The 20524-nt window shown below is 32.7% G+C and overlaps 5 protein-coding genes across 5 annotated transcripts; 3 read left to right on the top strand and 2 right to left on the bottom strand.

Annotated features, from left to right (window-relative positions):
* Nucleotides 1-18: 18 nt before the first annotated feature.
* EAE98_010919 (uncharacterized protein) lies at nucleotides 19-765 on the bottom strand (the record flags this gene model as incomplete). The annotated part of the gene is made up of 1 exon (XM_038958541.1): nucleotides 19-765. One exon carries the CDS (start codon nucleotides 763-765, stop codon nucleotides 19-21), a length of 747 nt encoding a protein of 248 aa, XP_038805055.1.
* A 3610-nt stretch (nucleotides 766-4375) lies between these two features.
* EAE98_010918 (uncharacterized protein) lies at nucleotides 4376-5997 on the bottom strand (the record flags this gene model as incomplete). Its single annotated transcript, XM_038958540.1, has 2 exons — nucleotides 4376-5481; nucleotides 5562-5997. 2 exons carry the CDS (start codon nucleotides 5995-5997, stop codon nucleotides 4376-4378), a joined length of 1542 nt encoding a protein of 513 aa, XP_038805054.1.
* A 2463-nt stretch (nucleotides 5998-8460) lies between these two features.
* On the top strand, nucleotides 8461-8951 carry EAE98_010917 (uncharacterized protein; the record flags this gene model as incomplete). Its single annotated transcript, XM_038958539.1, has 2 exons — nucleotides 8461-8668; nucleotides 8716-8951. The coding sequence occupies 2 exons, from the start codon at nucleotides 8461-8463 to the stop codon at nucleotides 8949-8951; spliced, it is 444 nt and encodes a 147-aa protein (XP_038805053.1).
* A 1036-nt stretch (nucleotides 8952-9987) lies between these two features.
* EAE98_010916 (uncharacterized protein) lies at nucleotides 9988-10593 on the top strand (the record flags this gene model as incomplete). Its single annotated transcript, XM_038958538.1, has 2 exons — nucleotides 9988-10011; nucleotides 10131-10593. 2 exons carry the CDS (start codon nucleotides 9988-9990, stop codon nucleotides 10467-10469), a joined length of 363 nt encoding a protein of 120 aa, XP_038805052.1. The 3' UTR covers nucleotides 10470-10593.
* Nucleotides 10594-11921: 1328 nt separating this feature from the next.
* EAE98_010915 (uncharacterized protein) lies at nucleotides 11922-12722 on the top strand (the record flags this gene model as incomplete). The annotated part of the gene is made up of 3 exons (XM_038958537.1): nucleotides 11922-11959; nucleotides 12007-12133; nucleotides 12186-12722. 3 exons carry the CDS (start codon nucleotides 11922-11924, stop codon nucleotides 12720-12722), a joined length of 702 nt encoding a protein of 233 aa, XP_038805051.1.
* Between the last annotated feature and the right edge of the window lie 7802 nt (nucleotides 12723-20524).

Below are 20524 nucleotides of genomic sequence, written 5' to 3'. Positions count from 1 at the left end.
TTCATAAGTTCGATCAACTCAAGAAGTTAAGGTTTTTTGAGAATCTGGAACCCATATAGCTGTTTGTTTGTTGAGATAATAAAGAATAGCTCGAAACTCATCGCATTCAATAAGCTTTACTGGTAAAGAACAACGTGCGAATAAGCGTACAAACAGAAGCTCTAAAACGTAGGGATCTAAGACATACTCATCGGGGAGATTTTCAAGAGTTTCTTCATCTTTTATCATTCTGCGACGCTTGAATCCAGCGGATTTGCTAGCATTTTGTATAGCTTGCTGTATAGTAGCTTGGACACGCTCTCGACGCTCTTCTCGAGGGGATGCCTCACTAATTGAATGGTAAATACGCAAATGTACTGCAATGATACGTGTACCATCAGATTCGAGGTACTTTTGTTTACAATAATGACATCTCCATTGAACTTTACCTCGATTGTCGAGATAAATAGTGTTGGAATCAGTATCAGGCATATGTTTCCAGATCCAAGAATATCGACGTCGTGCATTGAGAGCTGTAGAATATGTTTCAGCTTGAGGTCCTTCAATATTGAGTATTGTAGGTATAGATATAGGAGTAGGTATAAGTCCAAGTATTTGAGAGTCTTCTTGAGAGTTGTATAGAGTAGGTGTAGGACTGGATGAAGGGGGGGTATTAATATTATCAAAAAGCTGAGGTTGATCAATAAAACGATCAGGATCGACGATACTAAGAGTATCTGAGGGATGAGTAGTTAAACCGTCGTCTTCGATGATAATAACTGACATATTAATGATGAAATGATTGAAGTGTAATAGAATAAATAGAATTTGATGGTTTTTGAATATAAAATGAGGGGTTTGATTTCATATTAAATATTCTGAATCTAAGAAAGTGATTATCGTTATATAATATCAAAAACCCCCTTTGGGAGTTGAAAAATTGTATTATGATAAGTCTTTTGTTATAAGATATGAGATAAATCGAAAAATTTAATGTATTCTATTGAATTTCGCTCTTATTATCGTAATCAATATAGTTGGAAGTAGTAATATTCTTGAAGAATTAAATATTAGAACCTCAAAAAAGGGGTATGTACGTGTCAGCTACTCGTTTCAGCCAATCAATTATCAATATTTCCGTATCCTATCAGTAGTATGCAATATTAGGTGATAACCTCAATAATTCCAGTAATATGGCATTCAATAATATATATTGAAATACGTAGTAGAGAATGTATACGCATCACTAGAGTGGGGCGTATGGAAAATACGTCGTATACTATCTCAATAACTGGTTCAAATTATTTAATAGGAAAGTATATCAATAAAGGTTATAGAGAATATATACGGAATTTTGTGTAAGAAAGATGTGCTGTTGAATTTGAAGTGGAATGAGTTAAATAAATACGGTTATTAGTTTTTGTCATCCGCTACTATATAATATGAGTTGTTTTATAAGCTTCTAGTCTATCCAAATGCAAGACTATTGAAGTTGAAGGTGCTAAGTTTTCTTATTGTAGCTTATTACGACATCGAGATTGAAGTTGGTATATAAACTTTCTGAAATGTCATATTCAACTTTTAGGACTATTGTAGAATCTCAAAAGTATGTGAAGGGAAATTTATAATGAAAAATTACATATATCGAAGTACGAATAAATAGGATGAGATTGCTCTCGAAATCTAGTAAGCTATATTCACTGAAGTTTTATTACATATATTGTATAATAACTGAATATTTTGTTGAAGATAAAATTCCTATAAATAAATATAGCTAATTAAAGAACAATATTTTTTCCTAAATCATTTTTACTCTAGACTTTTTTTTATTATATTCCATTCGTTTCCTTTTCTACCATTTCAGCTATAACTAAAACCATTGAAAATTGTTTTAATATTATTTTCATTATAAATCTTTATTGGTTCATGATTTACCTTGTTTAGCCTTATCATTGTTACACAAAATGATTCACCTAATTCAAAACAAAAATCTATTATATATTAACACTCATATACCGCGATATAATATTCTTCAACAAAGCTGGATCGAAAGTTTCTGAACGATAAAAAATGCCTTCCATCAGCCACCAACGAAAATCTAGAATATTCCAACAAAGTAAAGGATACAATAAAAACAATTCATACCAATCCAGAATAATCAGAGAGCTTTGTATTAGCTATATTTTATTTCTTCCCAAAAGATTAAAAGAGAATAAAAGTATTAGATATATACTTAATATATATTATTATAACAAATCAAAATTAAATAAAAAAGAGTATAATTATTATATTATAATTTTAAATATTTTTTAATTAGATAATAAAGAAATCAAGTATTATATTATTAAAATGAAATTCCAATTAAAAGAATACCTTACTTTCAGCTAACAATTATTGATAATTAATTTCTAAGAAAGGTATTATTAAATATCCTATTAATTATATCAAAATTTCACAAACGTTTCTAACATTACCACTAAACAAAAATATCGGATTATTTCTCAAAAATAAAGATATGCCCAGATAATCCTATATCTCGTTGAGCCATATCTTCCAAATCTTGTTTTTTGTTTTACAATTGAACAAGCCTGTATATAATACTCAGCTTATAGAGCAATGCTATAAATATTTGATATTAAGGTTAGGATTGAAGGTAGCTATATATAAGGATATAAATATTATAAAGCAATCTAAAATAACAATTCGCTCTGTATCAAAATCTATAATTTATAAAGATTTGATATACTTTATAGAATTAAGTTTGTAGATTAATAATAGAATTTTGAAGTTTGAAAGAAGGGGGTTGAGGTTTTTGGGATTTGAGTAAGCAATAAGGGTTAGGAGATTAGAGAGTATCCGTTTGATTTTATGAGCTATAGGCAATATATCAAAATGAGATTAAATCTCTAAGTTTAATGTTAGTGATGAAAGCCCTGAAGTATAGCTTATAGAGTATTAGTATTATAAAAGAAAGTTCAAAGTTTCCGTTTCTGATAGAAGCGTTATTTAAAATATATCGGAATATCAGCGTTAATTATGCAATGTGTGTAAGGCTTAGTAGTATGAATCAAAGAGATCTGACTGGTTGGGGAGAGCGGGGTCAGTGGGGCAAGACCACGAGAACTCTCAACTCACGCTGACTTTGAAATAGTTCTATGCAATATATTTCACTACCAACATCTTCCACGGTTACCAAATCAGAAATTATTGCGCTCTAAAAATCAGCTTTCTCTTTACAATTTCATCTATTTATAGATGTGCAGTAATCTATACTCTACTAATCCAAACCGAAAGCTTGAACCATATCCGAAATTATCTTGTTCGACAACCTCGATACTTGTTCTAAAACAGAATACCAAGCTAATCTTGAGAAGACTATTAATTTGTTATTTTGGATAGTAGATGAAGCACTTAAGATGTTTCACTTATATTTATAAATATAAAGAAAAGTTGGAGGGGATTGGAGTGTATGCGATAACCCTGTTCTTGAATAAGGGGATAACATCGTATATTGAAGAGGTGAGTTACCATTTAGCCTGTAGACTTGACAGCTTGTACTATTGTTTCTTTACAATGAATGTCTATGACAGGTTTAATACGTCTTACTTTCTCATATCAAAATTTTGAAGAATGGCAATATGTCAGTGATCTTTTACAACCTTTCTATATACAAGCTCAAAGCACATCGTAGAGAGAAAGTTCGATCTGATGAACCAGAAAGCCTTGCTGAGAAGACGTATACATTGTGACTTCAAGAAGAGAATGAATCTCAAGCTTTGATAATTAAATTTAATTTCGGCATATCTTTGATGATTTTGAATACGCAATCATATAAGTCCTTGGCTGGTAAAGTGCTTGCAGGTTTCTGAACCCTTCTTGAGAAGTCCCAGCTTCTTGGTTAATTCCTCACGTTGACTAAGATTACTCTCACTCTCATCCGACACATCAGTCACGAGAGCATCATCCATGGAGATAACAGATAGAGGCGGGAAACAGCGTGAAGATGAGGTACTAGCGTATCTTCAATGGCTTCCACAGCAAGATCATCAATGAATCGTTTCAGTGCAACCTGTGTAGTTCATATCAGCCATGCATTCTACAAAAAAAGATGAAGAGTTTGCTTTGTACTTGCCTTGTAATAAGCCAGCATCCGTTCCAAAGCCTCATAGCATTCAGGTCGTGTCATGTTTGGTTCGGCCTCGTTTACCAGTTGCGTGATCAGGGGACGCAAACCTCGGCAACTGTTTATATGAACACGGGCTATATCAGAACCATCAGAGAATACCTGAATTATCCTTTTGAATTCGATTTCAAGGCGCTGTTGACGCGTAGACGATGATGATGGGACGGGATTTTGGCTATACGTTATGGGGTGGCCTTGTTGATGAGGTTTGAGTTATTCGGCGACTTTCGACTGTAAATTTCTCGACAACCTATCTAAAGCCGGCTCGAGGATTCCGGAAAATAGCGCCTCTGATGTCGAAGAATCTACAATACTTGAATTCAGGAGTTTGATGAATGTCCGAGTATTGAAAAGGACTTCTTTGACATGCTTTTGAGTAATAGCTTCCCAGGGGGTTGATTGCAGCCGAAATATATCAGTAATGATCAGCGAGTCGAATGACCCTGGTAGCTCGTGACCTCTTGTTCTCTTCATGAGATCTTCGATTTTGTCTATGAATTGATCTTTGGTGATCGATATTGTTGTATCAATTTCATAGTCAAAACCATCACCCTCATTCTTGTTCGGCGTATGATCAGTAATGCAATATCTATGGCCTTCTTGATTGATTGTATTTGCAAAACTGAGGTTAAGATTCTGAAGTACAGCTCGTAATCGTTTTTGATAGCCAATTTCAGACTTGGCATCACCAAAGAATGGATCATTATATGTTCCATCTACAGCTAGTCTCAAGATTTTTTGGAATTGAAGACTGGTGTGTAGAAGGTAGTTTCGTTGTTGCTCTAAAGTTGACCGCGGTTCCCCAAGTTCTTCAAGTCGTTTCATAGAATTTTCGAATTCTGTTTGGATTTCTCTAATCAACCCTGGCATTTCACCTATAATTTGTCGTAGAAGAACATCACTAAGCCTTTTGCGTAAATTAACTATCCCTAGTGATGTTGCAGGGACCTCTTTCCAGATGCCTTTGGAGAAAAACTCCTCTTCCTCAGAGTCGCGGTGTGATAAGGACCAAGTTCCTACATCAAAATCCAAATCCTTCAACACGTGCCACCCAAGAGAGAATTTTATATCCTGGTTCTTTGCAAGAGTAGCATAGTAGTTCTCGCCCTCGGCACCCGCGACAAGAGTATCGGGTTTTGTAATCACGCCTAATGTTCGACTACCACCACGATCAGCAGTGCGTGCGAGCTTGAGCACAATTTGATTTGCATAATCATTTTTGGCAGAAATCACCGCAAGGATAATATTTCGTGGTTCCTTCATATAAGTATGGACAATGCTTTGTACTGCTTCGATATCGGAAGCCGATTTTTGCTTGTCTCCGAGTGTATCAATCCTGGTAACACGACTATTGTCAAGTGAGGACGATCAGGACCAGAGATCTAAACTCGAAGGACACTTTTGGAGAAAGCTTTGCCATTTTCATAGACACCCATTGCTGCTCTCGCATCCTCAATCAGCTTTGCCAGACCATCAAAAGCATCAAGCTCCTGGCTGAATTCGCTCAGAGACGTCCGTTCAGTCTCTCTAGAAGAGTGGTATGGTACGATATTTACACGAACGCTGACCTCAGGCGTCTTCTGAAGGATCAATTCAGTTGGGAACCTTGTGCAAAGGTTTCCTTTGACAGGAAAAGGCACGCCCGAAATAGCCGCAAGAACCGAACTTTTCCCAGATGATTGGTCGCCATACACAATGATTTGTGGCAAGGAAATATTATGATTGATACCTTGAGAGCGAAGATTATCAATGGTATTCATTATTTTGATTTGATTCTCAGAACATAGGCTTCTTAAGCCGTTGGTTTGAAATAGCTTGGCTGTCTTCCTGGCCATGATGATGTGATATTGCTGCTGCAATTACGATAATGCGATGTTTTTTTTCGTAAAGTCTGAAATACTAATCTCTTGGTCATAGCGGTGTTCAGACGATATTTAGTGATTGTTATATACTCAATTGAGATTGTCTATCACAACCGTCTCAAAGTCTCGTCTTATCTACGGTGTCAAGATTTGCAGCAGCATTACCGAACAGTTGTACAAGAATTGACTAGCTACTCGAATATACGTGGCAATCTTTGTTATGTGGTGGTTTACCAGATGCATAATACTGCAGAGGCAAGCCAACAAATATGTTTTAAACAGCAAAGAGCTAAATCTGCATACAACTCTAGACAGTTATGCACAAGATCTTCCTTTTTATCAACGGTGCATTAATATATCTAGAGAACTTTATCCATACTAGGCAAGTCTTTTGCTTTTGCTTTTGAACTTTGAAATAAACATAATGTTAAATTATTGAATGGGAACGCAGGCTATTTATCGGAATTACTGAGCATTTCACGTGAAGAAAGAAGTAATAGATGGCATACGGCTTGTTTAAGGTTGCTGAATGGGTTTATAATAGGAACAGGGGAGACAAATATACTGATTGCATTTTCGAATTTATGTCATTCATTCTTGTAACCTCCCGCATTTTCACACCGTGCTTAGTCTTTCTGGCTCACATTTTTCAACTTTGTTTGAACCTTGTTTTATCTAGCGAGTAATCTAGCAAAAGATAAAGGAAACACCAATCGCCGAAAGCATCTTGACGCAAGGCGCAGTCCTTCCATGAGGGTATCCTAATGCTAATACTTGAATTGTGGAAAGAAAATCATGCGCATAGCTATCTAGGTCTCTCGTGATTAGATCTTTACATAAGTTCTCTCTGTTATGGGAAAATTCCAGCTTCAATATGACAAGATTTCATAGCAAGTTTGAGCTACGCTTTCCACCCTTTGCTTCTTGACATATTTTACCTCATGGCATGTCAAGTTGTGTTTTCTACCAATGGTGATTCGAAATAAGATTCAAAGATAGCATCGTCATCCATTCCGCCCAAAATTAAGCAAGTAATCATCTTTTTTGGCTCGATGCAAGATTCCACGTCATCTCTTGATTATCGTGAATACCTGATTTTGCTTTGTGCAACACTTTTTCGTACACCTTTGACGATCGAAAATGTTTACACAGTGATGTGATAAGCTCAGCAACTTTAATGATGCTGAATAGCTAATAAAGCGATTTTAGTGAACCATGAGTGAGTCATGGTTTCTGGTAGAAGACGCTAGGCCTCAAGAAATCCAAGATTACTGACTACCCAGCTAATGCATCTTCATTAAGGAAGGATACAGAACTCTCAAGCAATATACGTGGACCTCAAACTACCATTCGATTTCTCATATAGTAGGAATGAGCTGAAAGCATTGCTGGAAGTCTTCGCCCTGTCAGTATGATTGCGGTTCACAAGAGAGAATCACGTGCGACTTAGTACCTCTGCTTGTTGTGTTAATTGTATCAGAATATAACGCTCTTGTTTGTATAGAGAGGTAATCACAGTCTTTGAAATTCGACTCTTCCAAATAGTGGAAGTTGAATACGTGATGGTGCACCCACTGACTTCGTGAGTAGTTAGAACTGGAATTATATTGTGATTGTGAGATATACACAACGTCACCTGCTATGACAAATATGATTCTTCCTCACAATATGATGAGTATTTTTGTTGATTCTATCTTTAGCTTTAATGCTACAAGATGGTTGGCTTCAACGGCAAAACTCATACCTACCATCTAGTAAAGTCAAAATCCGCATCATGAGCTTTGCTCAAATAAGTATCAGCTCCAGCAAAATCCCCTCATTTGAGGTATAGATCTAATTCACACCAGTATGTTTCGATGCCCTAACCAGCTTTTCATTGAATCTATATGGCAAAAAGATTTATCAATATATGTTCCTCTGACACTATCAAATATTGAGGTATCTCAAAATACCTTACCTAAGGATTCAACAGTGCATGCTTCTATGATCCATATCTAATAGGTACTCTTAAGTTTATAGGTGACGTACTGAGCTCTTAGCATTATTGATTGAATTTGCGCTTTCTCGTTTAACTTTGTACATCCAAGATCTCATAGTTTGATATTTCCTTACACGACACTTGATTCCTTATAAGGAAAAACGACTTCATTGTACTTTGAAGAAAATATCATAGTATCGAATATGTCGAAAGTTTGTGCAATTCATGACAGCTTATTGATGTCATGAATATATGTCATCCTGATGCTTTTGATGCGTTCCTTGATTCGAGTATGCTCTGGATTAAGTGAGTAATAGCCGAAACTCAAAGAGACCTGTGATATAAGAATTGCCATGGATAACGAGAGACATAGCAATGATATATTATAGCAAAATTGTATTTGTTCCATAAAATCAGATTTCTCTCCAAATAATTTTACATAATACATTCCGACAGCTATGTGTCTCAGAACTTTCGTGGAGAATGAATTGAAATACAACTTCAAGGAAAATCGATTACTCGAGGAGGCACTTGTAACAAGCGGTGTTGTTTCTGGAAAAAGTTCGATTGTCGAGCGACAGGGCAACAGAAGGCTTGCACTAATTGGAGATGCATTGATACGTCTTGAGCTTGTTCACAATCGATATCTAGAGGGAGCAACTCTCGGTAAGTTAAAGAACCATCACCATGAGCGATGACTGATCATAAATTAGAAACTTCTCAAAGATGTGTGTCCAAGAACGCATCAAATCGTAATCTCGGGACGATCGGTCAGCACAACGGTTTGGTGGATCAAATGGTTCTCCCAGCTAGCCAGCACGAACCAGCTGTATACACCGTTGCAACAACAGTCGAAGCTCTGATCGGAGCTATCTGGTTAGATTCGGAGCAGGATTTTGACGTGGCTGGTAGAGCTATTCGAGCATTGCATATCGAACCAACACAGTAATCGATCTTCATTCACGAAGGCAGTGTATTCTGGTGCATAGCATATCATCAGACACATTGCCGAAGCTTTTTCAAGGTAGATAGATTTTATGAGCTATCATGTATTTTCAATACAGAATCAACTTCATCAATACTTCCGGTGCACATTAGAGTCCTCTGCGTGACGAAAAAGACCAATGAAACAAAAAACCCTTCATTGTCTTTTGGCTAACGTGGAATGATTTCAAACAGAACTGAGGAACTCTTGGATGGAGAGTCTCTCACGTTGCTCGACATATTCAAAATTCAGTATTCCATGTATTATATAGTTATAGAAAAGTTTACTTTGGTATGTAAATATGATTATTGCAGGTTATTGGGAAAGATGAATTCTTATACATACTGCACCTATCAATGCAAGATTTGCTGTGCTCAACATTGAAAGTATATCCTTCGATGCTATTGATATTACCAGGATGCTTGTGAATAATCAAAGTGATGGGGTTCAATACTTTGATTCTAGATATTCTTTATTTTATTATTACAGTCTTTGCTAAATACCTCCTAGTGGCGAAGTGTGACGATTCGGTCCCTTTCAGGTTCCCTTCTTAGTCACCTAGCTTCTAGGACCTTAGCCTAGCACGTAACTCATTGGTGTATATAGTCCGGAGCTCTTACAGTTCTCTTCATTTTCTTTTCTTCCTTTTTTAGTTTTAGATTCTCAGGTAGAATTGAATCCTTTGATGACAGTTCTTCACACAAAGATGCGAATGCAATACTTGTTTCTACACTTGCTGATAAATGTTCAGGAGTGGTCACACAATATGACAGATAGCCCAAATGATTGAATACTAACTAGTCCCTTTTTGGACTAGTGTCAACTGATATCCACAACGATCTTTCCTCGACTATCCACCACCACGTCAAGTCTTCCATCCACCTGTGTTCATCTACCAATCGATATGGTCACACATCAAGTAAAACGAGACGTGCAAAAGGCTGGGCAGCAACATTCAAGACAGCAGTCATTCTCTTGTGAGAGCGCACATCTTGAAAAAATGTTACTTCCCCAAGAACAAACTGTATTCAAAGACAGGAATATTAAATCGAAGCAGCCATTCCCTTCCCCAACCAGCAATACTCCTGGTATTGAGGCATATTGTTCTTATTCTGATATACTATAAAGCTAACTCATGTCAAGTTTCTGCAGGTCGAGAATCGTCAATTAAAGCGAAAACGATCACAAAACGAAGCTACAATCCCTTCTATCATTCCTTTCGAAAAACGGCTACGGTCATCGACTTCACGACCTCACACGGAGGATACAATTTGCGAGAATACTGCGATTGGTAGACGACGCAATCCTCTTCCTCTCCCTTCTCGCGCATCTCCCGATCGAAGTCTTACTCCCCCTCCTCCTCACGCATCTCCCGATCGAAGTCCTACTCCTCCCCCTTCGGCCGACCACAAACCTTCAGGACGAAGAGAAACTCTTTTGCTTTATGGCGCCTCTGAGGATCAGCCTCTTATTGTGGATTAGCTCCGTACAACTCTGGTTTTGGCGTTATTGGATTTCGGGTTTGAAACGCGAATTGTTTGTTGAAAGCAAATCTTTTCAAATAGAAAAATTAAAAAAACCAAATATCATTAATTACATGTGTTCCCAATTTATTGGTACGAAGATCTAGCTGATCTTTGTACCCACACGTTCATTCATTCACCCTTCAGCTCGTACGATTAGGGTATTAGTGTTGACAAACTTTCTCAACGCTCTATCAATATCTGCCTATTCCATGATATCTGCTATATTATGAAGACCATGAATTCATCTTGCTCCTGTCAATTCTCTTCTTTTGCACGATTGTCGTAGAGCCATGACATCAATCATACGCCTCTTTTCTTTCGCTGTACCCAGTTTGATGAGACGTTCGTACAGTAAATATGAATTGGTTCTGCCTGCAATCTTTGTATCAGAATTTGTGAAAATAAAAATACAGACATGTATATATGAAAAGGATGAAGACTTGAGAGAAGGATGAATGTTTGATCAAAGATAAGATGATAGTGCGATGTTACAACAAAGGTAAATATTTGGTGGGATTTATCATCATGCTTATGCGACTGAGGAGAAACACCAGTGTAATTAGGCTGTAATGGCGTGAACTCTCTGAAGATTCTTTTACAGCCTGTAGACAGAAAACAATCAGGGCCTGAAAACCCCACATTTATCCTGCACATGCCATGGATATCAACAACCACTTCTGTCAAGCCACATCAAAATACGGCATCGGAACGCTGTAGCTGATAAACATGCTTACTGATTTGAGCTCTGTTATCCTGAAAGGTTCTCTGTTTATGTTATCGCATCTTATCAGGTGATAACATGAAGCCTGAAGTGACAATACTGAAATGTGGGCGAATCTTACTCTAGGCTTGGAAAAAGCTTTGACCACGTGGACCGAACTTCAATCATCTCTCGTTACTCTGCCTGAGATCCTGATAATGACACACAGACCAAATGTGGCTCACCAAAGTAAAAATAGTTTTAGCCACAACCATCTCGCCAATCGATGACTATTTAGACGCGGCTTGTCAAAATCGGTCACTACCAATGGTGCCCACTAGCTACCCCGTAAAACTAAGATCCATCAAAAATGGGCCCTGATTTCTTGCAATGCTACTAATAACTAGTGCGATGTCCTTTTCCATAGTCAAGATATCGAACTCTAATCATTCATTGATCGTTTCAAGTATATTATCAAGCTACCATGGTATCTTTCATCAAGGTTATTAAAAAGCAAATAATACACTAAAGTGCATATACTTGTATATGTACGTTACCATAACCAACATTAAGTGCACAGACCTGTCTTTGTGGAGCTTGACTCATGAACTAGCTCACCCACCCAACCTTAAAATCTGCTTAAAACCCCACACTGATTGCAATCTTGAGCCTCCAGACATCATTCCTAGACTTGAAACATATCAAAAAATGTACGAAGCACAAAGTGTCGTAGATGCTATTACACGGTGTGTTCAATTTCATACAAGAACTGGCTGTGGCTAATATGAGATAGGTGTTTTGACGATGGCACCTATTCCGATCTGATTATCAAATGTCGTAATCGATCTTGGAATGTTCATCGTCTCATCGTTTGCTCTCAATCAAAAGTTTTGCATGCAGCATGTATGACAGGCTTTAAGGTTATTACATTGAGATGAATCATTATTTAGCTCAAAATCTTACTATTCATAGGAGGCAGATACAGGTGTCATTGAGTTAAATGACGACGATCCAGTCTCCGTTGAAATAATGTTAAAATACTTCTATACTGGTACATATGACGAACAAATCGTTGAGGGCAAAAAGCTATGTTTAAATTTAAAGGTTCAAGTTTTGACATACAACTTGGCTGATAAATATGACGTACCCAATTTGATGGGGCTTTTGAAGAGGAAGTTCGAATCAACTCTTAATGCAGGGCCTGTACTCGAAGAATTCCTATCTGTCGTTTCAGATGTTTATGTTATACCTACGTCAACCAATATCCTAAGACCCATCATTGTCGAATATGCTAGAAGGAGTTTTCGAAGTATGATTCAAAGCGATGATCTTGAAATCTTACGAGCCACACTACAGGATGTGCCAGACTTCGCTTTCGATATACTTCAACTGTTCATCAACAATCCTCTAAGGGGTCATTGTCGTAATTGTGGTTCAATTAAGAGTGCAGAAGTGCTCCAGGCGCGATGTGTGGACTGTGGCAAAGGGGGGGTTTCAATGATATTCTGATGAGATTTGCATAATGTGCCTGATGATAAAGCTACCTTTATCAATGCAAATGTTATCTCTTCATTGAAAATTAAGAATCAACTAATATCACGCTATCTGAGAGATTGATACTATATAGGACAGCTAGTAGAGAATTCAATAGTACTGAAATGGGAATCCTAAACGATACGTTGGAAACCTTAATTTTTCTCGGAATATTCATGATAGTTTAGGGTTCTGCTTTCCATAGAACACTAGCTTGAAGATTGAATGTTATGGAGTGTATTGTGAAGCTCTTTCACAGTCTGGAAGGCCTTTACCTGTGCTTGAAACTTTGTCTGTGTTATCACTATTGCTCCCAGCCAGCTTCAAGGTCTCGACTTGTCTAGATAATTACGTGTCTTGATCAGCGCTCTAATCTTCAAGTCAATTATCACACCTAGGACATTGTTTTTGAGAATTATTCGAGAGAGCTTACACTTACCAAACGATTGGATCAAGGCCCTCAAAAAGAGGAGAATTTCAAATTGAAGAAAAGGAGGCTGTATGCTGCCCCCTCAATTGTAAACATCAATGAAAGGCTGCATTTGTTTTGGCGATAGCCACTTCAGCAACAAAGTGTCCACTACACGTCATCTGAATTTATCTCGACTGCTGCCTCATCAAGTGTTGCGCTGATCTTCCTGGTGTTGCTTTTGCGGATTCACTGCTCACACTTGGGAGATACGTTGCTGATTTATCCACTGGATTCACGGCTTCCTGCATGAAGCCGAGTAATTACCCCGCACCTAGGCAGACAACTCTTGCAAACGAAGTTCAATCACACCTTTTTCTGCTCAAAGCTGAAAACCCATCTTTCTTTACTATCAACGAATCCCCACGAATCCCCACGAATCCTCACAAATCCTAACTACCTCACTACGCATCAAATTCAATTTGCCCATGATGGTTCACCGTATCAACCCGGGTCCAAACGATATCGATACTACTTCCGATAACAATATCGCTAGCATATTGAACGAGTTTTGGTGGGCGGTAATGCAAAGATCTATTATATTCTATAGAAATATGGGTTTGAACTTTCAGACTTTTGTAGTGTTTATTATCTTTGAAATGGAATCCTTTATAATGGGAATAAGTTTTAATATGATTTATTATTTTAAAATTGTAATTTCTTTAAATCTTAATCAATTTCAATAATATTAAATAGATAATACTTTGAAGGATTTGTGTATAGTATTTTGAATAAAGATAGGTAATGTTTAGGAAGGCAATCAAATTGTATATCAGTATATATTATACGATTCTTTAAAAGAATCTCATAACGATTTATTTGTTTTGGGGTTTATAGGTAAAGCTGTTTTAGAGATTCGATAAGTTTTTAAAAGGGGAAAATTTTGTTATAAAATAATGGATAATTAGGAGAATGTTTTATAAAAAATAATTCCTTCTTAATCTGGATCTACAATTAAACAACAATTCTTTACTAAACAAAATATTCTATAGAAATTGAGGGATAATGAGGTTATGCTTAGGGGTCGTTAATTGCCTTGGTGTTTATTGGTGGTACATGAGGAAGTGTTTTAGGAGAAAAGTCGCTATTGCTTTTATCGATGTATTCATCTTCCTGCTTTCTGAGAGTGACATAAGGATGTATCTCGTATGAGGGAGCCTGGTAGATAGAGACGAATGGTGTTAGGTTGACATTGAGTGAATTTCTGGGGTTGGGGAATAGGAAAAGGACGCTGTTTTATATCTTTATTAGTGTGTTTGTTTGGGATTCGATTGAAGGGATTTCGTTTCTGGTTGGTTTTTACTCAATTTTTATTTGGGGGTTTTTGAAATTCTGATTATTCTTGAATAATAGCATTAATAATCTAAATAAATAAATTGCGATAACTAGTAAATCAAAAAAAAATTCGTGAGGTACAGAAAATGATCAAAGACGATTAATGTAAGTAATTGAAGTATTGAATAAATGAGGGGTAATTACGAAGTCAGTACTTCGTAACCTATTAATAAGATCGCCTGAAGGCAATTGTGAAAGTTGTATTGTATGCTCCATACTTACGGAGGTGTATTCTCTAATTTCTGCTTAATTTGTACGGGCAGAAATATTTGGTTGATGGCAGATTACCGGCGGTGTGACAAAAATTACGGCATGTACCGTCGAAGATCGTTGGAAATATCGAGATTGATGATGACGAACTATTATGCTTCTAATGCTTAGAAGACTGTATAGGACTTGATATCCCGGCTTATGAGAGTACGATTAGAACTCCGTTCATTATCCATGTCCAGATAGTTTACGAGTGTAAAATGGAGGTCGTTCAAATTCAGTATCCAATCATAAGCATTAGAACGAGACCTTCGGTCGCTATCTAGAGATTTTCATTAGTCACTGATAACAATTTGTATTGGTTTAAGAGAGATACGGAAGACGTAATTCCTACTACATATAGGCTCCTAAATATCTATTTGTATTTAATCTAAGAAGCTAGCTAAATAAAGGAAATAATAAACCTTATATAGATATTATTAAAAAAGCTAATCTCCTTTACTTTCACCTAATACCCTTAATATAATTATTATTATATTGAAATGAATCCTTTAAAATGAATTCCCTTAAATAAATTCTTTTATCTATATACTCAAAACTCTTTTTTATAATTTTAAATATAATAATTGAAAAGAAATTTGTAAAATCATAAATATTCTTTGTTTATTAATTAAAGTCTCTGATTTCTTATTAATAGAACTAATCCCTTTTTTCCCTTAATCTTATTTTGTTTACTTTATTATTTTGATATTGATTTTATTTATATTAATCAGATTAATAAAAGCTTGATACAGCTTTTCTTTTGTTATTGTATCGATTGGATTAATCAGATCATCAATTCAGATCATTTTAATAATCTCTTTTCGCTTGTAGAATTGATATAATACTATAATATCGATTATTAATCTCTTTTTATTAATTATTCCTAACTTTATAAGTAGGTTGTATAGTGATTTGGAATTAGTATATAAAACTAATAGAATTTCTTTATTGAGAATGGTACTAACTATAAAAGTAATTATTATTCCGATATTGAATCTTTGAATTAATCTATATAGTTTAAATGCTAAAATATTATATATGATTTTTTTGTATTTGATAGATAATTAATAAATAATATTAGTATTATTATATTTATTTATTATTACGATTATATAGTTTATTTGAAATGAATAGTTCTTATTGTTTGTAAAAGAGATATCAGTAAAGACAACAATCTTAAATAAATCTAAATTAAGTAGTATGTATTTGAATCCTTTAATAAAATTTTCTTTTTACTACTTAATATGCTTGTTCAACACTGTAATATCATTCTTACCAGATTAAATCATTTATACTGTTATAAACAGATCGAAAAATACTTCAGATTAACATATAGTTATAATATATACTCCACAGGCTTATTGTACAACATATTATTCATATATAAAAACATGTTTCCGAACCTTACTACGCATACCATATATATCCATGGACTCCATAAATATAAACTGTAAATTATTACATTACTTTTTCTAATCGAAATAAATATTATTATCCTTAAGCGTAAGAATAATATTATTAAATTTCAATGGATAATTGTAAGTGAGTTTCTTGTAATTCTTAGCTATAAAACCAGTCTACTTGAATTACTTGTTCTTAGTTTGTATAAATATATTATTCCTAATAATAAGTATATTATTTATTTGAAATCCTATAATACCGAATCCAATCCTCTTATTATTAGTATACAAAAGATAAGAGTTATATATGGATTACTGCATTTTAAGCTTCTTGTAATAATGGATATAGTATATCCAAAATCAATAATTTCCTGCCTTAAGAATACTATACAATAGTTTAATAATTAGTAAAATCATATTAATTAATAAATCTATTTCTTTTAAAATATAGATATAAAAAGTATAATATAAGTTCAAGGTGGATTGAATGTATATTTAAATAATATCTCGAATATACACTTCTATATCTATCTTTCGAGTACTCGCGGCTAATAAAACTAAAATGCATTGATACAATCGTTGGATTATTAGGGATTATATTAATACAAATATCTTATTAACATTATTATATATTTGAATAATTAACCTCGACTTGCGAAATTCAGTATCTATTTCTTTATTTTTGATCTCATCAACAAACCATAACTTGAAAATACATATACCAAAAGGAACATCCGAAAATAATATAATTTCGAATACATTCTTAATTATCAATTCATCAATCTCTTTTTTTCTGAATTCTTTATATATAATAGGATTCTTGGGATTAGTAGCAAAATATTCGGGATGGTAATTCTGTATAAGCTTGAATCTGAGATATAACCATTTGCAGAAAAGATATCGATATAGGTATTTAATTATTTTTAAATAAATCTAAAAAAGGTTTTTTTAAATTCATTATACACATAATTGCTATTTCTAAAGAAGGCGATATAACTTTACCGGATTTTAGTAAAGTTATCTCAAGATTAATATTATAATCAATTTCTTCAATCTTCTTAATACATCCAGTTTCTAATTGTTTATAATACAGCTTTATCAATATAGATCTAAATCTTGTAAGTCTATAAAATAAATTAAGAATATATGTCTCCCCTTTTATATTAATAAATAAAAAAAATCCTTTTCATTCACTAATAACTGTCTCATTACTTTCTCTTTAAACCAAAACCTTGCTATTTAATAATAAATTATAAAGTACAGTTATAAAAGGTTCATTATATATATTTAAGACCTCTTATACTTATATAGAACTATATAATCTATAAACCTCTATTATAGCTTTAGAGATTGTAGTAGTATACTATTAAATAATAGATATTGAAGGGCTGATATTGATTATACAGGGAAATATTCTAAAAACAAGTAATATAAGCATTAAATTATTAAATCTAGTAATATTATTAATTACCTTTATAACCATTTGAAGTATAGCTGTTTTGCAAATATCAAATTTATAAACTTCTTTATAAATAATTTCATAAGATCTATATAATAATATATAAAATCTCTCAATAATACTAATTGAATAATATATTTCTATAAAAACTGTTTTTATTTAAATAGATATTAATATAATATATTATTGAAACTCTTTTTCAATAAAGTTAATACTAGTATTATAAATAATATACTCTAGTAGATTAATATATATATCGATCTAGTACTTATAGAATTTATCCTATATATACTTTACAAATATATTGCTTAGCCATCGAACGACTTGAAAGCATATGGCTTCGTCAATAATATATAGAATCGGATTATTATTAATATAAAATATATCAACAAATATAATATAATTAAATTCAAAATCCTTATTAAACAAAAAGAATTTGAATCTATTAGACGACTTATTATAAACTTAATAATGGTAACAAAACTTAATAAACTATTTAATTATCTCAAAGTTCTTATTATGCCTGAAATATTTAAATACTTTATAAAACTTATATATAGATGAATAGTTAAATCAATAATGAATTTGTTGTAATTCAACTTTAATAAAATAATTATTATTATTATTAATAGAATAACTAATCAATTCCTTAATATTAATATTCTATAATAAAAATGTATAATCAAATTATCGATATATAGAATAAATACCTTTAGATGTAATAATAATATTATCAAAATTATTATATTTAAATCTAAGTCTATCCATATTAATTAAAGAAAATAAAAATAAAAGGTTGGCTTTTATTACATTCCATTTTATTTTCCCAAATAAAAGCTTAGTATAAAACAAATCAATAAAAGTTATTATTTTAATACTGTATTAAATTATTACTTATCTAATAGTAATTATATTATACTCAATATCCTCAATTTTCTTTTATATTAAATATTAGTTATATCCAATAAATAATCTCTCAGCTGTATCTATATTGATTATAATACCAAAGAATGTATTAGTACTATATTGCTTGTTATTTATAATAAATATTTCAACTATCAACTTATAAGTACTTGTAGTATTATTAAAATTAATCGTTATTAAAGAATTATTACAAATACTCATAAAGGTAAAGAATGTTCTAGAAATCTCTTTAAAATCATTTATATTAATAAAATATTGATTAATAAGATGATTATTATTATTATTACTATTATTATTATTATTATTATCTTGATTATCTTTTTATTCAATATTAATAACAAACTACTTATATTACTTTATAAAACTCTTATTATCGAGATTATTATATTTAGTATAATAATTTATTTTAAGTTAATCTTTTTCCTCCTATATATACTTATAGTATCTATAGTCTTTTTTCTTATAACCAGGGAAATAACAATTATTCTTATCCTTATCAATTGGTATAAAGAAAGATCGTTATTTAGTATATTTATTATAAGATTTTTGAAAGAAGGAGCTTAAAGATTTATTATTATAGAAATGTTAATTCATAAGAAATATCTCAAATAATATATTCTGTTTTAAAAATACTTTTCAATAAAAATTAATAGTTTGTTTAATCTAATTAATGAGTTTTGTAGTAGTTAGATGAAGATTATATATTGTAGAATAATATTTTGAAATATCATTGTATACAGATAAGATTCTAATGTAGTATAATTGAAAATTGTATATATTCTTAGAAATAATATATTAAATAAAGTATAAATTCGTAATTATTATATTAAATACTTTTTAAGGTTCCTTAATCGGATTCTTCTCAATGTAATCCTTGAAAATGACTTTATTCTATTTAAGAAATATATTTTGCTGATATTTAGGTTTTTCGAAATTATTGATTATTATTTTATATATATCTTTATATATCTCAGGAAGAGTATTGAGATTAGCTTGATAAAAGTCTCTAGCTGTATCTGAGAGTATGTTAGAGTAGATAATAGCAATGAATCAACTAGGTGTAATATAGTACAAAGACTTTTCATTAATCCTTTTAAACTATAAAAATTCTATAATTTATAATTGTATACGGATTAGCATCAGCCCGAAGTAGCCCCGCAAGGGCTATTTATATACCCTCGCTAGCCTTTATACAGATTGATCGTGATAGAGCCCCTTATATTACACATCACATCCCGAAACATATATATTTACCTCCCGAACTTGACTTATATAACACAAGAAAATGAAATGTTGAGTGATTGTGTTTGTATTGTATACCAAAAGGAAGTAAGAACGCTATAAAGCTATAAATAATCAATAAATAATATTTCAATATATTCATTACTTTTATTAATAAATCATTAAAGGTTTTATAAGTTTTTTTTAATTTTTTAAATTTGTTTTCTTTTTTAGTAGATTATTCTTTACTACCTTTTCATTAATCCTTATCTTATCATAACTGCCCCTCAACTCATCAGTCTTTAGACAATTGTGGTTCAATTTGCAATAAATCCTGTTAATTTGATTATTTCTATATATCTTCATTACTCCAAATATATTGCATCCTCTACCCCCAAAGATTTCTGTTATTACAACAAAGATCCTTACATTAAATATAATTATTATCGTACCCAGAAAAAGGTTTACTAATCAATACTTCTCCAATACATTTCCGATATCAACTTGCTATATCAAATTCAAGCTTTTTGGTAGATTACTTTTACTGATAATCAAAAAGAAGAGAATACCAAGACTATAATAATATATCGAAATAAACACTACATCAGGAATATAGAGACCTTTTTACAAAAGAAGAATAAATAAAGTAATATTAAAAAACCAAAATTATTTGAAGTATTATCTTTACTTACCATAAAGAAGTTAAATTGAATAAATA

The sequence above is a fragment of the Botrytis deweyae genome (genome assembly GCF_014898535.1).
Source record: "Botrytis deweyae strain B1 chromosome Unknown BDEW_042, whole genome shotgun sequence".
NCBI classification, from domain to species: domain Eukaryota; kingdom Fungi; phylum Ascomycota; class Leotiomycetes; order Helotiales; family Sclerotiniaceae; genus Botrytis; species Botrytis deweyae.
The sequence above is the reverse complement of the archived record's forward strand: the minus strand, read 5'-3'. Positions and strand labels throughout refer to the sequence as shown.